This window comes from Hesperophylax consimilis, chromosome 14, assembly GCF_061612785.1.
Source record: "Hesperophylax consimilis isolate HC1 chromosome 14, BYU_Hcon_1.0, whole genome shotgun sequence".
In the NCBI taxonomy this organism is placed as follows: domain Eukaryota; kingdom Metazoa; phylum Arthropoda; class Insecta; order Trichoptera; family Limnephilidae; genus Hesperophylax; species Hesperophylax consimilis.
In genome coordinates this window covers 22275848-22296144 of record NC_142849.1, presented here as the reverse complement: position 1 = coordinate 22296144, position 20297 = coordinate 22275848, and the positions used below count along the sequence as shown (strand labels likewise).

Below are 20297 nucleotides of genomic sequence, written 5' to 3'. Positions count from 1 at the left end.
TATCCCGGAAAGTAAATAATAATATATTATGAAACCTTTGCACTACCAATAATGTGTACAAAATTTTGAAATAAATTTAGCATTAGTTATGTGTAGTATCTATGTAAATGTAGGTAGCATGGAATGAGGACAGTGTTTTGAGCGCGCCTATACTTCGGGGACATTTGGAGAGTTTGGGGAAAGGCTCAAAGTAACTGTCCCCAACTTAACATTTTCCATTTTATACGCAACACACGGAATGTAGTGCATGTATGTAGTATGGTAGAGGTATTTATGTAGCTTTTAAGTTTTTTTTATGGAAACATCGTACAACTGCTTGAAGCCAGTGGGACTTTGGCATCTCTAGTTCAGGTATCTTGAGAGGAGAGTTTTTATTTATTTAATAGTATTTACTTCAGTCCCTGTAACGAGAATAGTTCAAATGTGAAAAACGAATTCTTTGGAAGCCGTTTTCATAATATACTTTCCAAATCTGTTAAAAATGTGGAAAGGTCGTCTGCTATCAAAATTGCACTTTAATGTATGTACAGTAAGAGATTATGTAGTTGTTTGATTTGGAAGAATTTCGATATATTAGAAATGTTACTTATTCAAAAGTAATTTTTCAACTTGGGGCAGCCAAACAAAAATCATTATTTTTTAATTTAAAAATTGGTAAATAGTATGAAAAAAAATTGGTTAATTTTTACGTTATGACTATTCAAACGCGCAACTTTCGATAACAATAATAATATTTAAGTAAGGCTCTCGACTAGCAAGCCAGAGGTCGCGGGTAATCCCGGGCGCGCAAATAAATTTAGTGTCTTTAATTTGTGTAATTTTACAATTTACTAATTAAAAATCGTATATAGTGGAACATACTCTCAGTATCGCCCTGATGTTAGACCGCCATTCAGAATTAAAATGTTGCTTGAAATGGCTTTGGCCGTGTTTTGTGACTAAATCTGAATAGACAGGTACTTCCCCACCTTCCTCCTCATCATCTCCTTCTCCTTCCACTGCCTTCAGCCTCGCAACATAACCCAACCGGGAATGCCATAGTCTCGCTGGTTCTAGACGGTTGGGAGCAGTTGAAACTGTTGTGCAGTATTCACATTAAAAAAGTCCCGCGAAAAATCACGCAATATTATAATTGTAGGATTTGTGAAAGTGTTTATAAAATATTTGGCTTTTAAAACAAAATATTGTTCACTTTCTGTATTAAAATTACATCGACAAATCAGAGAGACGATCAGAAATGTACCTTTCGAATGAACACGATTAATACACTTTTAATTGTACACCACGAAAACTGTAATAAATTTAAACAACAGAAATTAAAAATAATAAAACTCATTCTTTTGAGATTGTAGGCAAGCAGATGCCTACTTTATCGTGCCTTAGTTCGTTGGAATATAAGAAATTCTCTTCGTATTCAAGATTAGAGATGTGCAAAACATATCTGGAATAGTCCGACGCTTTGTAGGAAACCCGCTTGCAGTGCGGGGGTGTAATCTGTGCATCCGACCGTTTATGTTTAGACTAGGAATTCAATAGTTCGCTTCCTAAACAATACATGATCCGCGAAAATGGAAATATCATCATAGTCACAGCCACGGTCTCTCCGAAGCTGGATTAAGGCCGGCCTAACAGCTTCCGCATTCGCTGGTTGCTACGAGTTTCCTCCCATCTTAGGTTATCTCGCCGATCCCAGAGGGTTAGGAGGACCTGGTATCTCTTTGGCGGGATGGAATATTGAGATTTGTCCATGGAATTTCATTAATCTACGTTGCGTCTTTTATTAAATGTTGTCAATTGCTTTGTTTGCTTCCTTATTTGTTCGTTTCCTTTATGTTATCTTCTGGTAATGCCTAGCATGCATATCCACTGAGATAAATAATAACTTCACCTTCACAAAAAAAACATATTTATTTACACTTTAGACTTTTATAATTGGGAATTAGTGCATAGGACAGTCTGAAGGCCAACATCCTCTCTCAAACATTTTCTCAAAATCTATCTGTATGTCGCTAGAAACCTCACTGCTAACTTTGGTAATGAACATAGAGTTAAAAAATATAGCACTATAGCCATCCATGCTACGTAAATCTTAAGTTATCACAATGTATATAAATTAATGTTTTGAGTTTTAATTTTAAAAATCGAGATTTGTTATCATTCACTATACTTTCTCAAAAATAACTGTTTTTATAATTCTGGCAAGAACCTAAAACCGAGCTTACCAATTTGCTGCAAAAATCATCATCTCAGAGTATTGTGGATAATAGTAACATTTTGAATTTTCTTTTATTAATAATTGCTTAAAATCAGGTACTACCACCGAAAAAAATGAATCTAATGATTAAGGTTTTTACAATAACAAATTTCTGATATCAAGGAGAAATATTGTTGATTACATTATAATAATAATCTGCTGATTTTGATTATTCTCCGATTATTAATGTAGTCTAGACTTTATTATCAACAGAATGGTCCATTAAGTCTCGACAAATGGTTCGTTATTTGGTATTCTCTCTTCTTGGAAGCTAAACCAATTATTTACATAAAATACAGAATCAATCAAATATGTAGTATTCTTAAAATTTCCATCAATCCAAAATTTTCAAAATTCTATTTTTTTATTTTAATAAAAAGACAAATAACTTTGTTTACATTACTTTATTTGTACACAATCAACATGTTTCGTGAACAATGTTCACTTCTTCAGGATCAAACGTATACTAAACTTAAAAATTAAATATAGATTTTTTTGTTTGTGTTATGTTAATCTTTATGTTTTATAATCACATTTGTTTACTTCCATGTGCTGTATTTGTTTAAAAGATTGCCAATTACATAGTTCTGATTTTAGAAAAATCTTTGGTTAAATAACGAAAATCGCCCACTTATATTGTACACAGGTTCCTATTTTTATAATTTTGTGATAACCTACTGTTACCAGCTCTTTACCGTTTATGTTAAGTATGTTATGTTATGTTTATGTTATGTTTGGTTGATTTATGTTACATTATGTTATGTTTATGATGATATTGTTAATAAGAAAAATGTTAATTGTATATGGCCAAGATCACCCCTAATGGGTGGATGCCAAAATAAAGAATAATAAAAAAAAGTTTAGTATACGTTTGATCCTGAAGAAGTGAACATTCTTCACGAAACATGTTTATGGTGTACAAATAAAGTGATGTAAACAAAGTTATTTGTTTTTTTACAAAAATAAATAGTGCCATCACAAAGTGAAAACCTTTTGTTTGTACAGCGCCCTTGAGGTGTTTTTGCACAAAAACGGCGCTATAAAAGTCATCCAGGTATTATTATTATTATTATTATTTCCGAACAAGTTTTCTTCGAAAAATTTCTATTTTTGTTTTATGTGGCACATTCCAGAATGGCAGGTACTCTCAGCACCGTTCTTGTGAAAAAACACAATTCAGAATCTAAACTTTAACTGAAATGGCTTTAGCCGTGTTTTGTGAAAAAATTTGAATAGGTTGGTATTTCTCAACCTTTCATCTCATATTCTTCCTTATTCACTTCCTTCAGACTCACAACGCACCCCGAACGGGGATGCCTTAGTTCCAAAAGCTCCGAATACTGGCAAACGTTTGGAACTTTAGACTCACATTAAAAAATAAAATTGAATAAAAAAAGAAATTCGTTTACATTATTTGATAATTATGGTTAAGTTTGTTTTCACGATCAGAAGTTTGGTACTTACCAAAATTTTGCTTGTTTACATTGTAAATTTATTACACTATTACCTATCTACCTAATTTTATATCTGTTTAATATTTTGTGAGAATCAAATTCTGAGCTTGTGGATAAAAGCAGAAAAAACCGTGTTGATTTACGCCCGGGGCTAATACTTTGATCCTATATTACATCTAATTCTGAAACAATCTCATGAAATCGTTACGTAAAACAAAATCCGAAAATAAACGACTGAAGCGGCCCGGAAACGAACTTTGACATTTCGACCTTATTTGAGGCCAAACTGACATCACAAGACATATTGTAAAAACGTTTTGTAATGAATAGGCCAATTGTCACCGTACAATTAATTATGAGATTCACACAGTCTAGCAATTAAAATCAAATGGTTTTGGTTATATTTATTGATCGAGACAAAACAAAAAAATTACGTTAAACTAAATGCTTGTGGGTTGTCCGTGAACGAGGCTGGTTCAGTATTTGATTCAGTGAAATTTATCAAAATTTATGAAATATCGAAATTATTTATTTAATCTGAGGACTATGATTCCCAAAGTATTATGTTAAATGGCGACATCAGTGTTCTTTCAAGAGTTTCAGATCATTTGATTACCTAGTTACTGATAGCAAATAAATAACAAGATGGTACAGAAAATAAAAATGTTTGACTTCTTAAAAAATATATGCTTTTTAATATGTAATTAATTTATCATTTCTGAATTATTGAGCAATGTTACATTCAAAAAAATATATCACTTGTAAGGTTTCAACACTTTCTAGAATAAAATTTTATGTTTTCAAGGTGGTAAATATGTCAGCAATATTTGAATTAACATGTGCTCATAAATATTCGAATAACATTTGCTCATAAATATTCGAATTAACGTGTGCTCACAAAAAATGATTTCATTTTCTATAATCACAAATAATAAAGGGTGAATTAATATCTAATTTATTGACCTCGAAAATTTAAACATGAATCTAAGGTACCCCTTTAAAAAACTTCATACAATTTTTAAAACCATCTAAGTATAATAAAATCATGATTTATCAGTAAATAGGTACTTAGGATCGAAAGTGTAACCGTCAATGTATCCCTACAAGCGTTTTTAGTAAGGATACTGTCAAGGATAGGTAACACATACTCGTTAAAATTTTATAGCCTTACAATATCGTTTTCGCCAATGGAAAGTACCTACACACGTAAACAATAAATGACCTATACATAAACATTGGAAAGTACATTGCCTGTATTACTCATCCAAATGCGGGCTGACAAGATTTCCCGTGAAAAATATGGGTCTTGAAATGGAGGTGTTATCGGTGGATTTATTTTGAGATACTTTCAGTTATTGTTGTCACACTTTAACTGTATAATATGTAGGTATTATTATGTGAAAAATACTGGTATTATCTCATGAGAACGAGTCGCTTTTGCGACTTCTTCTTGAGATGAACAAATTGGCTGTGGAACGATTTGCAGCCTCTGTGTTTCCTCCCCCCTACAACATCGTCTTCAAGACCCATGTTCACTTCTTCCTCTCCTCAAAAAAACCCTCCACACAGCATTCTCAGATTTCACATAGGCCCCGAGGGAATTTTTTTTCTTATGTCCTCCTGTGTGGAGTTAATGAGAAAAACTATCAAGACCAAAATTTCCTCTAAAATCATATGATTTGAAAGTCGGTACATACTTACCTACCAAATATTTTTCAAATAAGGAATCATAAAATTTGTCCAAAAAAACGTTACTAACTCATTCACAATTCATTTTTCAAACTTTTTTCAGACAGGTGGATATTATAATATTGAAAAAATGCAGATAAGAAAGTCCAAAAAAACTCGACGTCATCAAATTTGAAAAATATAAATTAACTGATGTATTAAATCGGCCACTATCTTGAAAGGAAAACGGAATGTACAAACAAATTTACAGAAAGACGAAATGCAAAATGGTCGACTTAAAACACAAGTTTACTAACATTTGAAGGTGAAATTTTGGAAAGGCAATGATCCTGAGACCGATATTTTTTTTGTATAAATACTTCCAGATTCATAAATCAAACATTTATAGTATCCCGTGATTTTTCACGGATCCCACCGCTTATGTACAGAATTTTATCAAATAGATACATTAATATAGTATTGCATCAACACTTTAAAATCGAATCTTATTTGAAAAAGTTTAATTTTAATTTAATTAATTTTTTATTATTATTATTACCAACTAGGTTAATTGTCGCCTTGTATGCATTCAAAGGTATCAATTGCGCAGTGCATTCCTTCTCCAGCACTTTGCATTAATTTGCAAGTGCAATATTATCCGGATATTGTCACTGTTAAAGGGCATTCATAACATAATGCAGTCGCGTACCGTGATTTTACATTAATTACATACAGGAGGCCCTGAGGAAAATAATGTCATCTTTGAGGATGCTATGTAGAAGGGTTTTTATGAGAGGGAGGAGTAAACAGGGGTCTTGAATAGACCGATTATATAGGAAAAAGAAGACACAGAAGCCGACAAATCGTTCTACAGCCGAGCTATTGAACTCAAATACAAGTCAAAGAAACGACACGTTCCCATGTAGCAGAATAATAATATATATTTTTTTGTTTGTGTTATCTTGAAAATTCACCTAAAACACACTGAAAAAACCATCAATTTACGAAAACATTTATTTTACCGGAGCTTTCTACAAAAAGTCAAGACGATTTGTGGTACACGTTATCGATTATATCGAAGCTAAACTAATGTTCATAAAAAACTTTAATTTAGCTACGATTTTAAACGAATTGAGAAATAATATTGGTTTGAAGTATCTACCTACGTATTATATTATTATATGAATAGACTCTTACTAAAAATGTGTTTTAAACTTTACACAGCTGTTAAACAACCATTGATCAAAAGTAAGGCCCATATTGTTTACCTGCGAGATTTAGCTGCTGCAATATTCTGCTTTTTTTCAAAGAAAATTTACATTTTATTATACATTAGAATGCGATTTCAACTGTCTATGGATGCTCCTGTGTTATGGCGGGTGAAATTTACAGATTGAAGAATTTAATAATATTCATAATAGTTAGTAAATTATACAATTCCGATTCAGTTAATATTTTATGCGATAAATAATTAATAAACTTTGACAAGTATTATTTTTTATGTGAATTAAGTCAATTGAGGAATGTGAGTGATCTGTGGAGTTTGGTAAGGGGGTATAGAGCAAAATGTTATTTTATATGTTTATTTAAGAACGAAACATTTCACTTTTAACAATATCAGATTCTATGTAAAAAGTTAATTAGCTCTTTTGCAAATATTTTTTTTTTCGGCAGTATAATCCTGATAATCTGAAAATACCATCAAAGCAAGCCCCTGAACTCCTAGCCTTTATTCTCTAGAGCTCTGTATCGGCACTACCTGCAGAACATTAATCTATCTCTGCTCTAATTACTGTTATTACCTGGCGGTGATAAAACTCATGTTGGTTCATACTCAACCCGCCGGTTTATTATGTATTTTGGAGGAATTTCGCTGGAAATATCATGTGCAGAAGTAGTAATTCATGGCATAATTATTTAAAATATTTTACGTCATTCTATGGTTTAGAGGTTAATATTTTCCGCATTATAATGTAGGAGTATGTACTCGTATAATCAATTAGAAGACCTCTGTAAAACATTGAACCAAAAGTCATTGATTAAAATCCCGCTTAGCCAAATAAATAATTTGCATATTTACAGTTACTGAAGGAAGAAGGCTACTTAAGTAAAAAGGTTATTTTCGAAGGGTTATTTCACATGCTGATACGCTACAATTGCTTCATGTCAAAAATATAAATTTAAATCAAATTTAATTAAATGAAAAATAGATTTGACAAGTTATAGCCCTTATTGGAGCAAAGTTATTATGTATATGCAAGACATGTGGAGTCAGAAAAAGTGTAACTGGAATAATATTCGTCATGCATGACTTCTACCTTTTGCCGACAGGTTTTTGACGGCCTTCTTGGGGTAAGGCTCTCGACTAGCAAGCCAGAGGTCGCGGGTTCTAATCCCGGCGTGCGCAATTATAGTGAATACCTCACAAGAGTCCCAACTGCTCCCGTCTGGAGCCAGTGAGACTATGGCATCCCCAATTGGGGGATGTTGTGAGGCTGAAGGTAAGTGGGGAAGTACCTGGCTATTCAGATCTAGTCACTAAACACGGCTAAAGCCATTTGGAGCAACGTTTCAATTCTGAATGGTGGTCTTACACCAGGGCGATACTGGTAGTATCTTCCACTCTGGAACGTGCCGCAAATATACTATATATTATTTTAATTAATTAATTGTGAAATAACACAAATTAATCAAATAAAATTTATTTGCGCACGCCGGGTTCGAACCCGCGACCTTCGGAATGGCAGTCCAATGCGTTACCACTGGACTATGCCGGCCGTCAAAAGATTAAGAAAATTAAATTTTATTCGATCAATTTGTATTATTTCACAATTTTTTCATTAAAAATAATTTATAGTAAACTTGCGGCACGTTCCAGAGTGGAAGATACTCTCAGTATCGCTCTATTATAAGACCAATATTCAGAATTGAAACGGTGCTTGAAATGGCAATTACCGTGTTTAGTGACCAAATCTGAATAGCTAGGTAGTTCCCCATCTTTCTCTGCCCCATCTCCTTCCCCTCCCCACTACGTTCAGTCACAAAATCTGATATTTTATGATCTCACTGGCTTAAAACGGTTGAGAGCAATTGGGTCTCTTGTGCGGTATTCACATAAAAGGTATATGTTGACTTGACCATAATGTAATTGAGTCAAATATTATCCATCGATATCAAAAAACAAAAAAAAAATAATTCCACCTCACCCAGCAATTAACAGCGTAAATAAAGTGATTTTAGTGTTGATGGAAAATAGAAATGTTGGATTGCTTGGCGTGCTTTCCGGTCACCGGATCTATACCAACCCTTCCGAGAGGTGAGTAAAACGCACCCTCAAATTGAGGGTGTTAATACTCGAAACGAAACATACTAATTAGTTAGTAACATAATAAAAATATTAAAAAAAAACAATATAATAACTTATTTAAGACGTTATTAAAGTTAAAAAATAAAAAGAACCCCACTGAAAATGGTTTGGTAGGGAGTATATTTCTTAAAAATATTATCATTAATAGGCTTAGGCAAAAACCTTTAATAAAACACCTCTTTTTTAAATAGATTAAATATCTCCCAAAATCTGTGTGTAGCAGTTAAATGAATTAATAAATGGCCTAAGTGAATTTTTTCACACCCATAAAATGTTAAATAACGGAACCAGATTTTTTTTTAATAATTTTAGGATCGTACTTTATAATTTTTAATGTCAAGGAAATTTTATCAAATTATTTTTAATTTAGCAACCGAATAGAGATTATCTCAAGAAATAACCTTTTTAAGAGCTTTAAAACATAAAAGAATTGTGTACAATTGTGAACATAAAATAAATCACTAATTAATACGCGATGCTTCGATCTTCTGACTATTTTCAAAATTGCATGATGGACGGTTTAAAATTATTTGGTAATTTAGTAATTTTTCATTAAAATTATGATGCCAAGCTACAAAGATATTGCTTCTTCGACACATTCATTTTGTGTACCAATATATCATTACTTTTTACTTACAATTTGACGTATCTTTATACCCTTGAGGGTTTTTTTGAGGAGAGGAAGGATTGAACATGGGACTTGAAGAGACCCTTGTTGTAGGAAGGAGGAAACACAGAGGACGGCAAATCGTTTCACAGTCGAACTGTTGAACTCAAGAACGAGTCGTAGAAACGACAATTCTCACGTGACAAATGTTTGGCACATGATTGGCGTATTTCCCGACTATGAACCGGTGCCGAAGGGATCAATGACGCTAGCGAATACTGGTAGAACAACTGACGCCTGTGCTCTGAAGATTGCCATCCGTTTGTCAAGATAGAAAATAAATAAAACGGACCACCCGTTTCTGCACAGAGTCAAGGGTTTTTCAGATGTTTTGGGACTCCAGACAACTGACGCCTGTGCTCGGAAGATTGCAATCTATTTGTCAAGATAGGAAATTAATAAAACGAACCACCCGTTTCTGCACAGAGTCTTGGGGCTCCAGAATAGTGGCTGTCAAATTTAACAATGGGGCATACTTGCAATTTGTTTGTTTTAAGTATCTGCAGACATTGTATAATACGCCCGTTTCCATTTTCAATTTATTCCTCTTGAAAGGTGAGTAATTTCTTCTTAATCGGTATGCTGTTTCCGAATTCCTTAATTTAAATTGCGAAGTTGATATCTTGGCAGTTGACGGAGGGGCGAGGGTGAAATGATCGCAAACAGTTGAAGATTAAACCATCCCTTTTTGCCTTTACTTCAGCTCAGAAGAGTTGGAAGGAACGTTTACTGGCTGAAAGTTCCGTTGGCCTAAAAACTTTTTGTTAGAAAGGCCGGAAGGTTTGAAACATAGTGGTCAAAAGCATCAGATCGACACCCTGAGATCTCACATTAAACCTTTGCCAGTTTTCCATCATGGCACAAGCAACACCTTCAGAATTTTTGCAATTATTAAATACTATCAGTTTTTCGTAAGCCGGGAATTAGTCGAAAATCGAGTAGAAAATCATTTACATGGTATCCGGAAATTTATAGAGCAAGTGGAAAACTGTTGAACCTTTGTCCCATTTGGTATTATTTTTATGGTACCCTTGACTTTTTATAATTTGAAATTTCATTTTCGAATCCAAAGTTGGAATTTGAAAATATCATTCGCTAAGGAGTTAGTATTTTCGCAAGCTCAATCCTCCATTGTACTATAAGTTTCCGGACAATATGTATATTAAATAATTTAGCCACCTTTAGAAACACAACTCTCTTTGAGGCATATTCGTTTTGTCAAATCGGGCTTTTGGAACAGAATAAAAAAACCCAGTGGCGTAACTGTGGTAGATCTGGTGGTGGCGAAAATCGAGCTGAATAAATTCCCGCGTAGTTTTTAGGGTTAAGCATCTCATCAATATTCCCGCTTGGCTCCTTGGCTCCTGAGTCGCTACCAAGGCAGGAACTTCTTTACGACGCCTCGGGGCACAGGTTAGGTTATGTCAGCAAATCTACACGATAAAAGTGAATGGATCGACTATCATAGACTTTCAACATTGCATCATTAGGAAGAAAGAGCACTCAGATAAGTAACTAGCTTTTAAAGTGTAAGGCTCCACCGCAAAGTTCTATGAAATGCCATTAAAAACATTTTTAAGACGACTGTAAAATGGATAAGTATGATATTTGAAAAATTGCCCTCTAAAACTGTCTTGACATTTTATGTCATAATCTGATATCTAACTAACTACCTAACTACCTAACTAACCAACACGCCGCTTCTCTGCGGGTGTAAGCAGAGGGGACGGACCGCCTAACAACTCGGTCTTGGCACACACTCCTTGCCACATTCACATTCATACATGCTATTATATTGTTATGACTATTAACAGGGTCCAATTCAAGTATCTAATTAAAAAAAAAAATATATTTTTATTATGACAACTATTTAAACATTGTATCTACAAAATATGAAAGTGAATAGGATATAAAATTTATGAATACAGTAAATTGTATTTCTTAGTCCTCCTCACTAGAATGACCTGTGCTGAGGCGGACCAAAGTATTAATTTATGTTTTTTTGTTTACTACTTCGTTTTTAATGTTTTTTTCACTATCTCTTTCAGCCAGATTATTATTCTTGATTTGTGATCATTCAAATTTCATATTCGCTTTATATCTTAGGGAAGGATGTTTTGGAGTTTTGTTACAAAATAAATGTAGTTTATCCGAATAATGTAGTTTTATGACTTAGAAAATTTTTTATGTCATTGTGATTTGACCTAGTATGATGAATACGCGGTGTTACGTCGTGTTGCGCTTTCTCCTACTTTAGCAAATATTTCGGACATTTTAGCAAATATATAATGTCCATCAATATACTTTGACAGAGTTACATTGTTACATTCTCCGAAATGTTGGCTAAAGATGAAAGAAGCGCGAGATGGCACAATTACCCAAAAATAAGTAACGATAATACCTTTGGCTGTAAAAATCTCAAATCATATCAGTCCACAATATCTTCAAATGTACACCCTTGTTTGTTCCAAGAAAGCCAATGGTATCTTCGATGGAATTGTTTAGTGGGCAATTTATACAGCATATCTTTTATACACCTCAGGAAGACACAGCGAACGCTACAAACGACATTAGACGAACATTTCGAGACATCGATCTTTGGGTGAAGAATGACGCAACGTATTATAATCGTTTTGCTGGTCGTTGCTTTTCTCAACTAAATTTAACATCATGTAAAGTGATGTTTGGCGCCCTCTTCTCTTTATAACAGGTTAGAATACTTATGTCACACAGACGTTTTCTTATGTCACTTATTCTTGATCTTTTTAGTCACACCATTTATCATTGCTACCTAGTATTAAAAAGTCCGATGCGCAAGATCTTCGATCTGATGCACACGCCCTGAGATTAAATTCAATTATGAAAATTTTAGAGATCTCTAGTTTTGCTCTGGTTTTGTACGCTGTAGAAATAAATAAAATGTTGTAATTCATATCTCTTTTTATTACTACATTTACATCATCATGTTTCCTATTGAGGGATTAAATCCCGTCATAACGGCGTGGGAAGGTAGTACTAGTGGGAAACTAGTGAATCTACAGCACATTTGGAGTTGATTTTGAGGTACAACTTTATTTGATTTGAGTTTTCGTTTCCGAGAAAATCGTATCCGATGTTGGAAATTTAGTGGTCAAATTTGAAGAAAAAACATCGCTTAAGGGTTTACAACAGCTGTTTAATCACTTGTAAAATTCGTCGTTGCTTAAATTCTTTTTAACCCTTTAGTTGACCAAATAATTTTTAAAAAGGTTTTTTAAATGGAAGTTTTTTTAGGTTATCTATGTGAGGTAGATTCCCAAGTTTTCCGCTTGTAGTCTGATTCTTGGCACCATATTAATGAATAAACAAAAACCTCAGGAGCATCTTCACTAAATGGTCTTGTTCTTATTACCCCTAAGGATAGTGCAAGATTAAAAAAATGCAAAATGCAATGGTAGATTCTAAATCTTCTAATTATATTTTTTAATAAAATAACATTCTAATAAGACCTATTTAATCGAGTATCTAAATCTAACCATTATCGTACCTGCCTTTGTGTTTTTGGGTGAACACATTTCTTGGTTTAATTAGCGGTGAAATTATTGTTTTCCCTTTAGCTGCTAAACCTTGAACTAAATGGTTACCAAGCAAATACTTCTCTGGTAAAGTAATTCATATGGGAATAATAATAATATTATTATAATTTACTTTGGTACAGCGTTTTTTTATGACCATCTATTTATTAATCTTCGGAAAATTGGCAGTTTACATATTTGATTAGTTTGTACATGTTGAGTACGTGGCAAAAATAAAACAATTATAGATATCCTCTTCGTGATTTTACCTCTTATAAGACAACATAATTTTTTATTAAATTCATTAAAAAATAGCTCGTTACATGTTAGAAAAACTATTATTTATTTTATTTTTATTTCATATATATATAAGTGGGTAAAGTGATGTTATATAAGTATATGTGGTTACAAAATATATGTATATTCGCAATCTCACCAATGAAGAAACTGGTTCTTGTGCTTGGTGAGCGAGTTACAAGTTAGTTATTTTATGGAGTTTATTCTGGTAATGAGACCAGATATGATTTATACATTTAAGTCCATTATTTTACATACATTTAAGACCAGATATGATACATACATTTAAGTCCATTCTTTAAAATACATTTAAGACCAGATACAGTAAACACATTTAAATTTATTATTTTATGTACATTTAAGACTAGAAATAATATTATTTGGGAGAAATACGAAAAAATATAAAAATATATTTTATGAAAAAGTAAGTGGGAAGGAAATTTCAATCTATTTCAAGCATAAAGTTATTTTAATCAATGTTAACGATTATTTACAGCTGGAGGAATTGTTAATCGTGGAAAATACATGAATAACTTGAATGAGACATAAATAAAAATAAAAAAGTTTAGTTGGAAGGATATATTTGTATTATGTAAGTCACTCCTGGACACGCTGATCCATAGAACTCTATCCTACAGACAAGCGATACAGTGCCTACCTTTTGTATGATTTTTTAATAGAAATTGACATTTTCAAAATTAGAACTGATTTTTTTTTTGTAAATCGACTATCACACACCCCGAGTAATTTTCGGTATATTATGCCGAGTTTGCAAAACGTCTTCAGTGTAAATTCCATTTTTGACTCGCAGATTCACACATTAAGGACTTTTCCATAATTTATAACTCCTAAAAATATAGGATAGACGGTAAAATATGGGTGAATTATCTGGCAATATAACACTCTTAAATTTTATATATCTCCGTGTTAAAATTCAGAGGTATGCATTTTTTTAAATGAGGGCGAAAAATTTCTAACTTGAACGCCAATCATTTAACTCATATTCCAGTTATTGACGCGAGAGTACTCGAGTGGATATAGCAATGTGCGCATAAAACCATTACTTTTACTGTTATTTTGCATTCATTGAATACACTTGTCAGTACGTATTGTTATATTTACCGTTCGCTTGGTATATTCGCTGTGCACTTTTATTAAGCGAAATGCTTACTCTTTTTTTTATTTAACTCTGGCATTCTTTAAGCAAACTTACAACGTTACCCAACCTTGTGACGACATGAATTTCCAGTATGCTGTATAAACAGGAGACTCTTGAAAGGAGTCGTGTATCAAAAATAATAGATCACATTTGATCTCGCTATGACGATTGCCATCACGTTTTCAAAGCTTAGTACAAATACCGAGATATATTCCTTCCCTGCTCGATTTCATCAGGTAGATGTTTCCAACGTTATATTTCCTTAAGCCTAGGGCTCTCCCCATGTAAACGCTTTCCGCATTCTCATAGTCGGTATGACAACAGCGAAGTTGTAATATATTATAGTTTTCTGTATGAGTAATACAGTACAACACGCCTCACGCTGTTTGCGAGTCGACTGCCCGTTGAATGTTTAATACGACTAGTTTAGTGGATCGTGTTCAACACGCAATCGGGAACATTGAACGTGTATTATTCTTTGCACGCAGCAGCTTTGAAAGTGACCTACATTTAGTAACTGAAATAGAATTCACAAAGTGACCCCTATGGCACGAATTGGACACAATATTGATCATTTCATAAATCCAATGACGGCTTCCAGGGTCGAAGGTTAAAACTCTCGACAAGCAATCTGGGATCAAGTGAAATTTATTTATTAATTTGTATTTTTTCCATTTAAAATAATTTATTACAAGTGGAAGATAATCTCAATATTTCCCTGGTGTAAGACGACAAATGGAATTGAAATTTGCTTGAATTAGCTTCCACTTGGTATTTGGTGACCAGATATGAATGGCTATTTATTCCACACAGGAGTCACCTGTTGGGATTCTCTGCGGAGGGTCATTTTTGAGGAAAGGAAAGATAAAACGTTCTGGGATGGTAAAAGGTGTGAGGGTTGTGTAGGAACCTTAGGATCAGTGTGTCCAGGAGTACGGAAATTTCGACATGTCCCTCCCACTGCGGCGCAAGGCGATGGGTTGAGAGAGGTCAAAGGATTTCCCCAAATGAGCCTCTTTCAATCTGGCATGCCAAGCCGCTGGTGGGCAAACGCAAAGTGAACACACTCGATGAACTTGGGCACCTCTGCTAAACCACCAACTTAGCGAACCTCTTACGGCAGAGGTTTTGGCTATGCAATAAATGGATCTCAGGGCGGCGGTACCCATACCCGCCTCCCAAATTGAATTTCCCCCCATCTCTTTCCCTCCTTACTACCTTTAGCCTCACAACATCATTCCCAGTACTCTCTGGAACTATTGTGCGATATTGTTGTAAAAAATGGTTAATTTCATGACAAAAGGGAATTTTAATTAACAATTGGTATAACTTTTCAATACTTAATTAACAATGCTATGTAAATGTTGTGGAACAATAAAATATTTTCTCGTCCAAAAACAATAACCTACACATATAATTTAAGCAGTCAAATTATATATATAAAATGATTTCACCCACGATAATTATTAAAAGTCAATAATTGAGTAATGAAGAAAACCCATCATAAACTATAAAAAATACCAATTCAGTTATGTGAAAACTAAATCCGATTTTCGTATTTTTTAGTAAGTAACTAACCATCTCAATTTTTAAAACTAAACATGAGCTCTTGTGGTGACTTAAAGATGTAACATTGGTATTATTTTAAAGCCACCACGTTTTAAAAATATTGGTATTCGATTTGATGAATTATTTATTAGTGTTAAAAAAGCAATCAGGCTTTAAAGATTACTACTATTGATTTCTATGGTTTAAATTAGATGGTAAACAGTAAAGGTCCTAGGATTGTACCTTGAGGAATGACAAAATTATATGTTTTGTGTTACATTGTTGATTTTTACCGTTTGAGGACTTTTGAAAAGGAAAACTTTTATCCATTCTAGAGCTATACCATTTAATTCAATATTACTTTATTTCCTTATAAGTCTGTTATGTGAGAAGCTATCAAATGCTTTTTTGACATTTTAATGATTAATCTACCGAATTTTAAACAAGGCTAGTTGATTTTTCATTTGCCACTTTGTGCTTCTACCCTCAGTAAAATTGAATTGATTTTAGTTTATTAGACTTTTACAATAAAATGGTACATACTTTTCTTCTTTTTTTTTAATGGTGTATTTGAGATTACTGAAATGGGTCTGTAAAAATGTTAACTTCTTCTGGATTAGCAGATTTCAATATTGATTTAAAATAAAAGTTATTAAGGTTGGGTTAACTTGACTGAACACGGCTTTCGTATCTCTTTTTCACTGGTTAAATATGATAAACAAGTATTATAAATTGTTTATATGATAAAGTAAGATGGTACATCGGGGCTCAACTGTAAACACATGTTGTGTCAGTCCTTTTGATTGTGATAGTTTGATCGCTTTTTTTATAAATACAATGAATTATCTTCTACTTTGAACGCCGGACAAAGTATATTTTTCAGAACTATCATCAAGGGAGCCGAGCCGACCTTTGATTGGGTGGAGTTTATAAAATTTATAGTCATCATATTAATTTTTTTCCTTTGACGAATATTTTAAAACCGGAGTCTTTTTTTCTTTACGAAGTCACCTGAAATCTAAAGAATTACTTTTTTTTCACACATTGTGATGAACTATATGCATCATTATAAAGATATCTTTATTCATGATTCTTATTTTAAATAATTGGAATTATTTGAAGTGTGGGGTTCAGCTGTTAGAGTTTATCACATAACGCGTCGTAGTCCAGAACAATTTCAACGGCGAATGTAATTTTGACCACACTGTAAAATTGTAAATAATTTAAAATCTCACTTTCATTACATTATTTGACGGCGAGCCGAGGACGGCGTTTAACGTTGGAGCAATTATTTAGTAATCACGTAAATAATATAATTACGTGGGCCGCAGATTAACGGCACATAAAAAATATACGAAAACATATCAAAAAGGCTTTTCCTAGTTTTACAAAAAAGGTAGCCACCCTTTTTGTTGCTTTTACAACCCATTAAAGGGTAACTATGCCTTTATCCGGGTAACCACGGACACACAAAATATATTATAGCGTAACAGCAAACCCCTGCAAGTACTGTCCTTTTTAAAATCAAATGACCGAAAATCATCAAAAAGCGTGCATTAGTAAACAATAAAAATTATTGAGTTTTATACGTTCCATATTTTATTAAAATGAACAATTTAAAGATTTTCATACGCGTAAATTCATTCCTTGAGGCTTTAGATTGGCATATTGCACGGAATAATGCATTTATGTATGGACATGACATCTCGGGAATGATGTGCAACTGCAACGATTTTTCGCAATTTCTTGTAACAAATTGAGGGTGAAAATAAAATGTGTCGAAAGGGTGTAATTTGAGGATGTTTTACTACCTAAAACTAAGCACAAAAATAAGATAAGAAACTAATATGCTTGGATTGAATCAGGTGAGATTTTCAACAATTTCCTATCACTGTCTAATATAACTATTATAACCTGTGTTAGAAATTCGTGACTTCGGTGTAATATTCGATGAAAACTTGATATGCATTGCACACATCAACTATGTAACTAATAAGGCTTTAAAGATACTTGGCTTCCTTTGCACAGCTTTCACTGGTTTTAAGTCCTTAGTTTCTGTGAGAATCTTCTATAATTCATTAGTCACCCTTGAGGTGATTTTCTCACGAAAACGGCGCTATATAAATAATCCAATTATTATATTATAATTAAGTCGAGTGGAATATAATTCACATATTTGGTCCCCTTTGCTTAGAGTTCACTCTAACATTATAGAAAGAGTTCAGCACAAATCTCTTAGGTACGTAAATTTGAAGCTCAGAATTCTAATTGAATACATTAATTATGTCAGTTTGATGAATCACACTGTCTGACAGGAGAATTATGTCAGACCTGGTTGTGTTACATAGAGTCATTATCAACTTAATTGACAGTCCTGCAATCATTGCCACTATTAAATTCCATGTGCCGACTAGGAACACAAGACAAAGTGTAACATTCTTCTGCAATACGTCCACAACCAACCATCCAACATAATCATTAACCAATTGGATGCATGATCTGGTCAACAAGTTTGGGGTACATTTGATTTATTTATTGACTACATTTATAGAATTAAGCGTATTCTTTACCAGCACTTTGTTAAATCCTATAGTTGGTAATGTAGTTTTAGTGATTTGTCTTATATGTAGTATTGTTCTAGTTTCTATATTATTTTACGTTACTGCTACATGTCTAACTTATATTGTATTATATTCAGTTTATCAATAATCGAACCTAGTTTCAATTCTTTGAAGAAGTTGAGTATAATGTAATTTACCGGTCATTTTCTGATTTAGTAACGTTTCGGGATTCTCCCCACGTGTTGCGAGATCAATTCCTTAGCTGGTCTAGTCCTCCATCACGATACAAACCATGTTTCTGCTTAGTGTTATAGTAGTGAGATATACGTATTTATATTTCCAAGTTATTCGTGACACGGAATTGCTTGTCTGGCTTAAAAAAACATGGGTGTGAAAATAATAATCATGGATCGAGGGTCTTCACGAAAGGTCATTTATTTTATGGGATGGTTGCGTTATTCAGACTCCATAACGTAGAACTAAATTTGTTTATTTCAAAATTATTAAATGAGTTGTATTTATGTTTTCCAGACGATAAAGCAGTGCAATGGCGTCATGACGGTACGGTATGGGATGCAGTAATGTGATGGAGGTAATACATTCATATCATTATTATTTTACCAAGGTTCCAGCAATTTTAAAATAATTTTTATTAATTTATTTGTGAAAAACAGTATATTCCATTTACATTTCACAAATAACAGTTTATAAATTACAGTTTATAAGAAGTCAGTACATACATTTATTTGCATGGGTAAATACATCAATACTATCTGATTAACCAGATTTGTTAAATAGTATGCTTATTGCCGTCTTAAATTCTCTTTGGTTCAAATTGAAAATGTCAATCACAGAAGAAATGTGATTTAATCATATAAATATGAATATATAGAATTGTGAATAGTAATCCATGTGCCATTTTACGTGTAATATATTATTATTTCAGAGATAACACTTTAGTTTATACTCTTTACTGCCATAGAATAAAGAATAACACAAGAAGTTCATATCCTATTTTTGTATGCAAAATTCAAATGGGATAGCGCTATACAATTCGTAGCAAGTGTAAAAGAGACAGACTGGGCGCAAATGGTCATGAACCAAAAGGTTCTAAGTTTCACGGTAATAATTATTTCTTAGAAATAAAATGTTATCCTTTGTGTTACGCATTAAAAAACCTGCTTAAATATAAGTTTATCATTAAACATAAGGATAAGTATACAATTAATCTAGATTACAACGCTTCTAACTTTTGAAGTCCACTTTGTGTGGTAATTCTAAGAAAGTACAATATCAGAATATTGCTAAGATAAGCGAATTGGGTAAATCCATATAGATCCGGATACGTAATCCTTTATGTGTGGTCTTTCAGGGGTCCTTGGGAAGATTAGGGTCCCCACTTAATGGGAGATTAGTACTAGGCCTTCCCGGCTTAGTTTTGAGCCCTTAAGTACATTATGCTTATTAAAATATTTTTCGGAAATCTGAGAACTAGGATGTTGTGTGGGACGAAAGATTGGTTTCAATTTATATGCTGTGTTCAGACAATGTTCGGCTTTCATTTATTTTACTAAGCTTTTAATTAGATTATATCAAAAATATTAAAAGGGGTTTCCGTTTTATGTAGTAAATGAGTAGTCAAAAACTTTCCAAATGCAAAGGAAAATGGCTCCAGAAGAATTCAGATGAATCACGAATTTAAGAATCTTGTTGAAACAGAAACCATCGCAAGGTTCTTAAGGTCACGAATACTGTGATGGGCTCACCA

At 33.1% G+C, this 20297-nt stretch overlaps 1 protein-coding gene across 1 annotated transcript in view; it reads left to right on the top strand.

The window, feature by feature from the left end:
- The window catches only part of LOC149418059 (suppressor of lurcher protein 1-like), a 346086-nt gene that overhangs the window by 24700 nt on the left and 301089 nt on the right, over positions 1-20297 (top strand). The window contains exon 2 of the mRNA XM_089639636.1: positions 19061-19121. Coding sequence (XP_089495762.1) covers positions 19098-19121 — 24 coding nt within the window. The 5' untranslated portion in view covers positions 19061-19097. The remainder of the gene's footprint in view (positions 1-19060; positions 19122-20297) is intronic.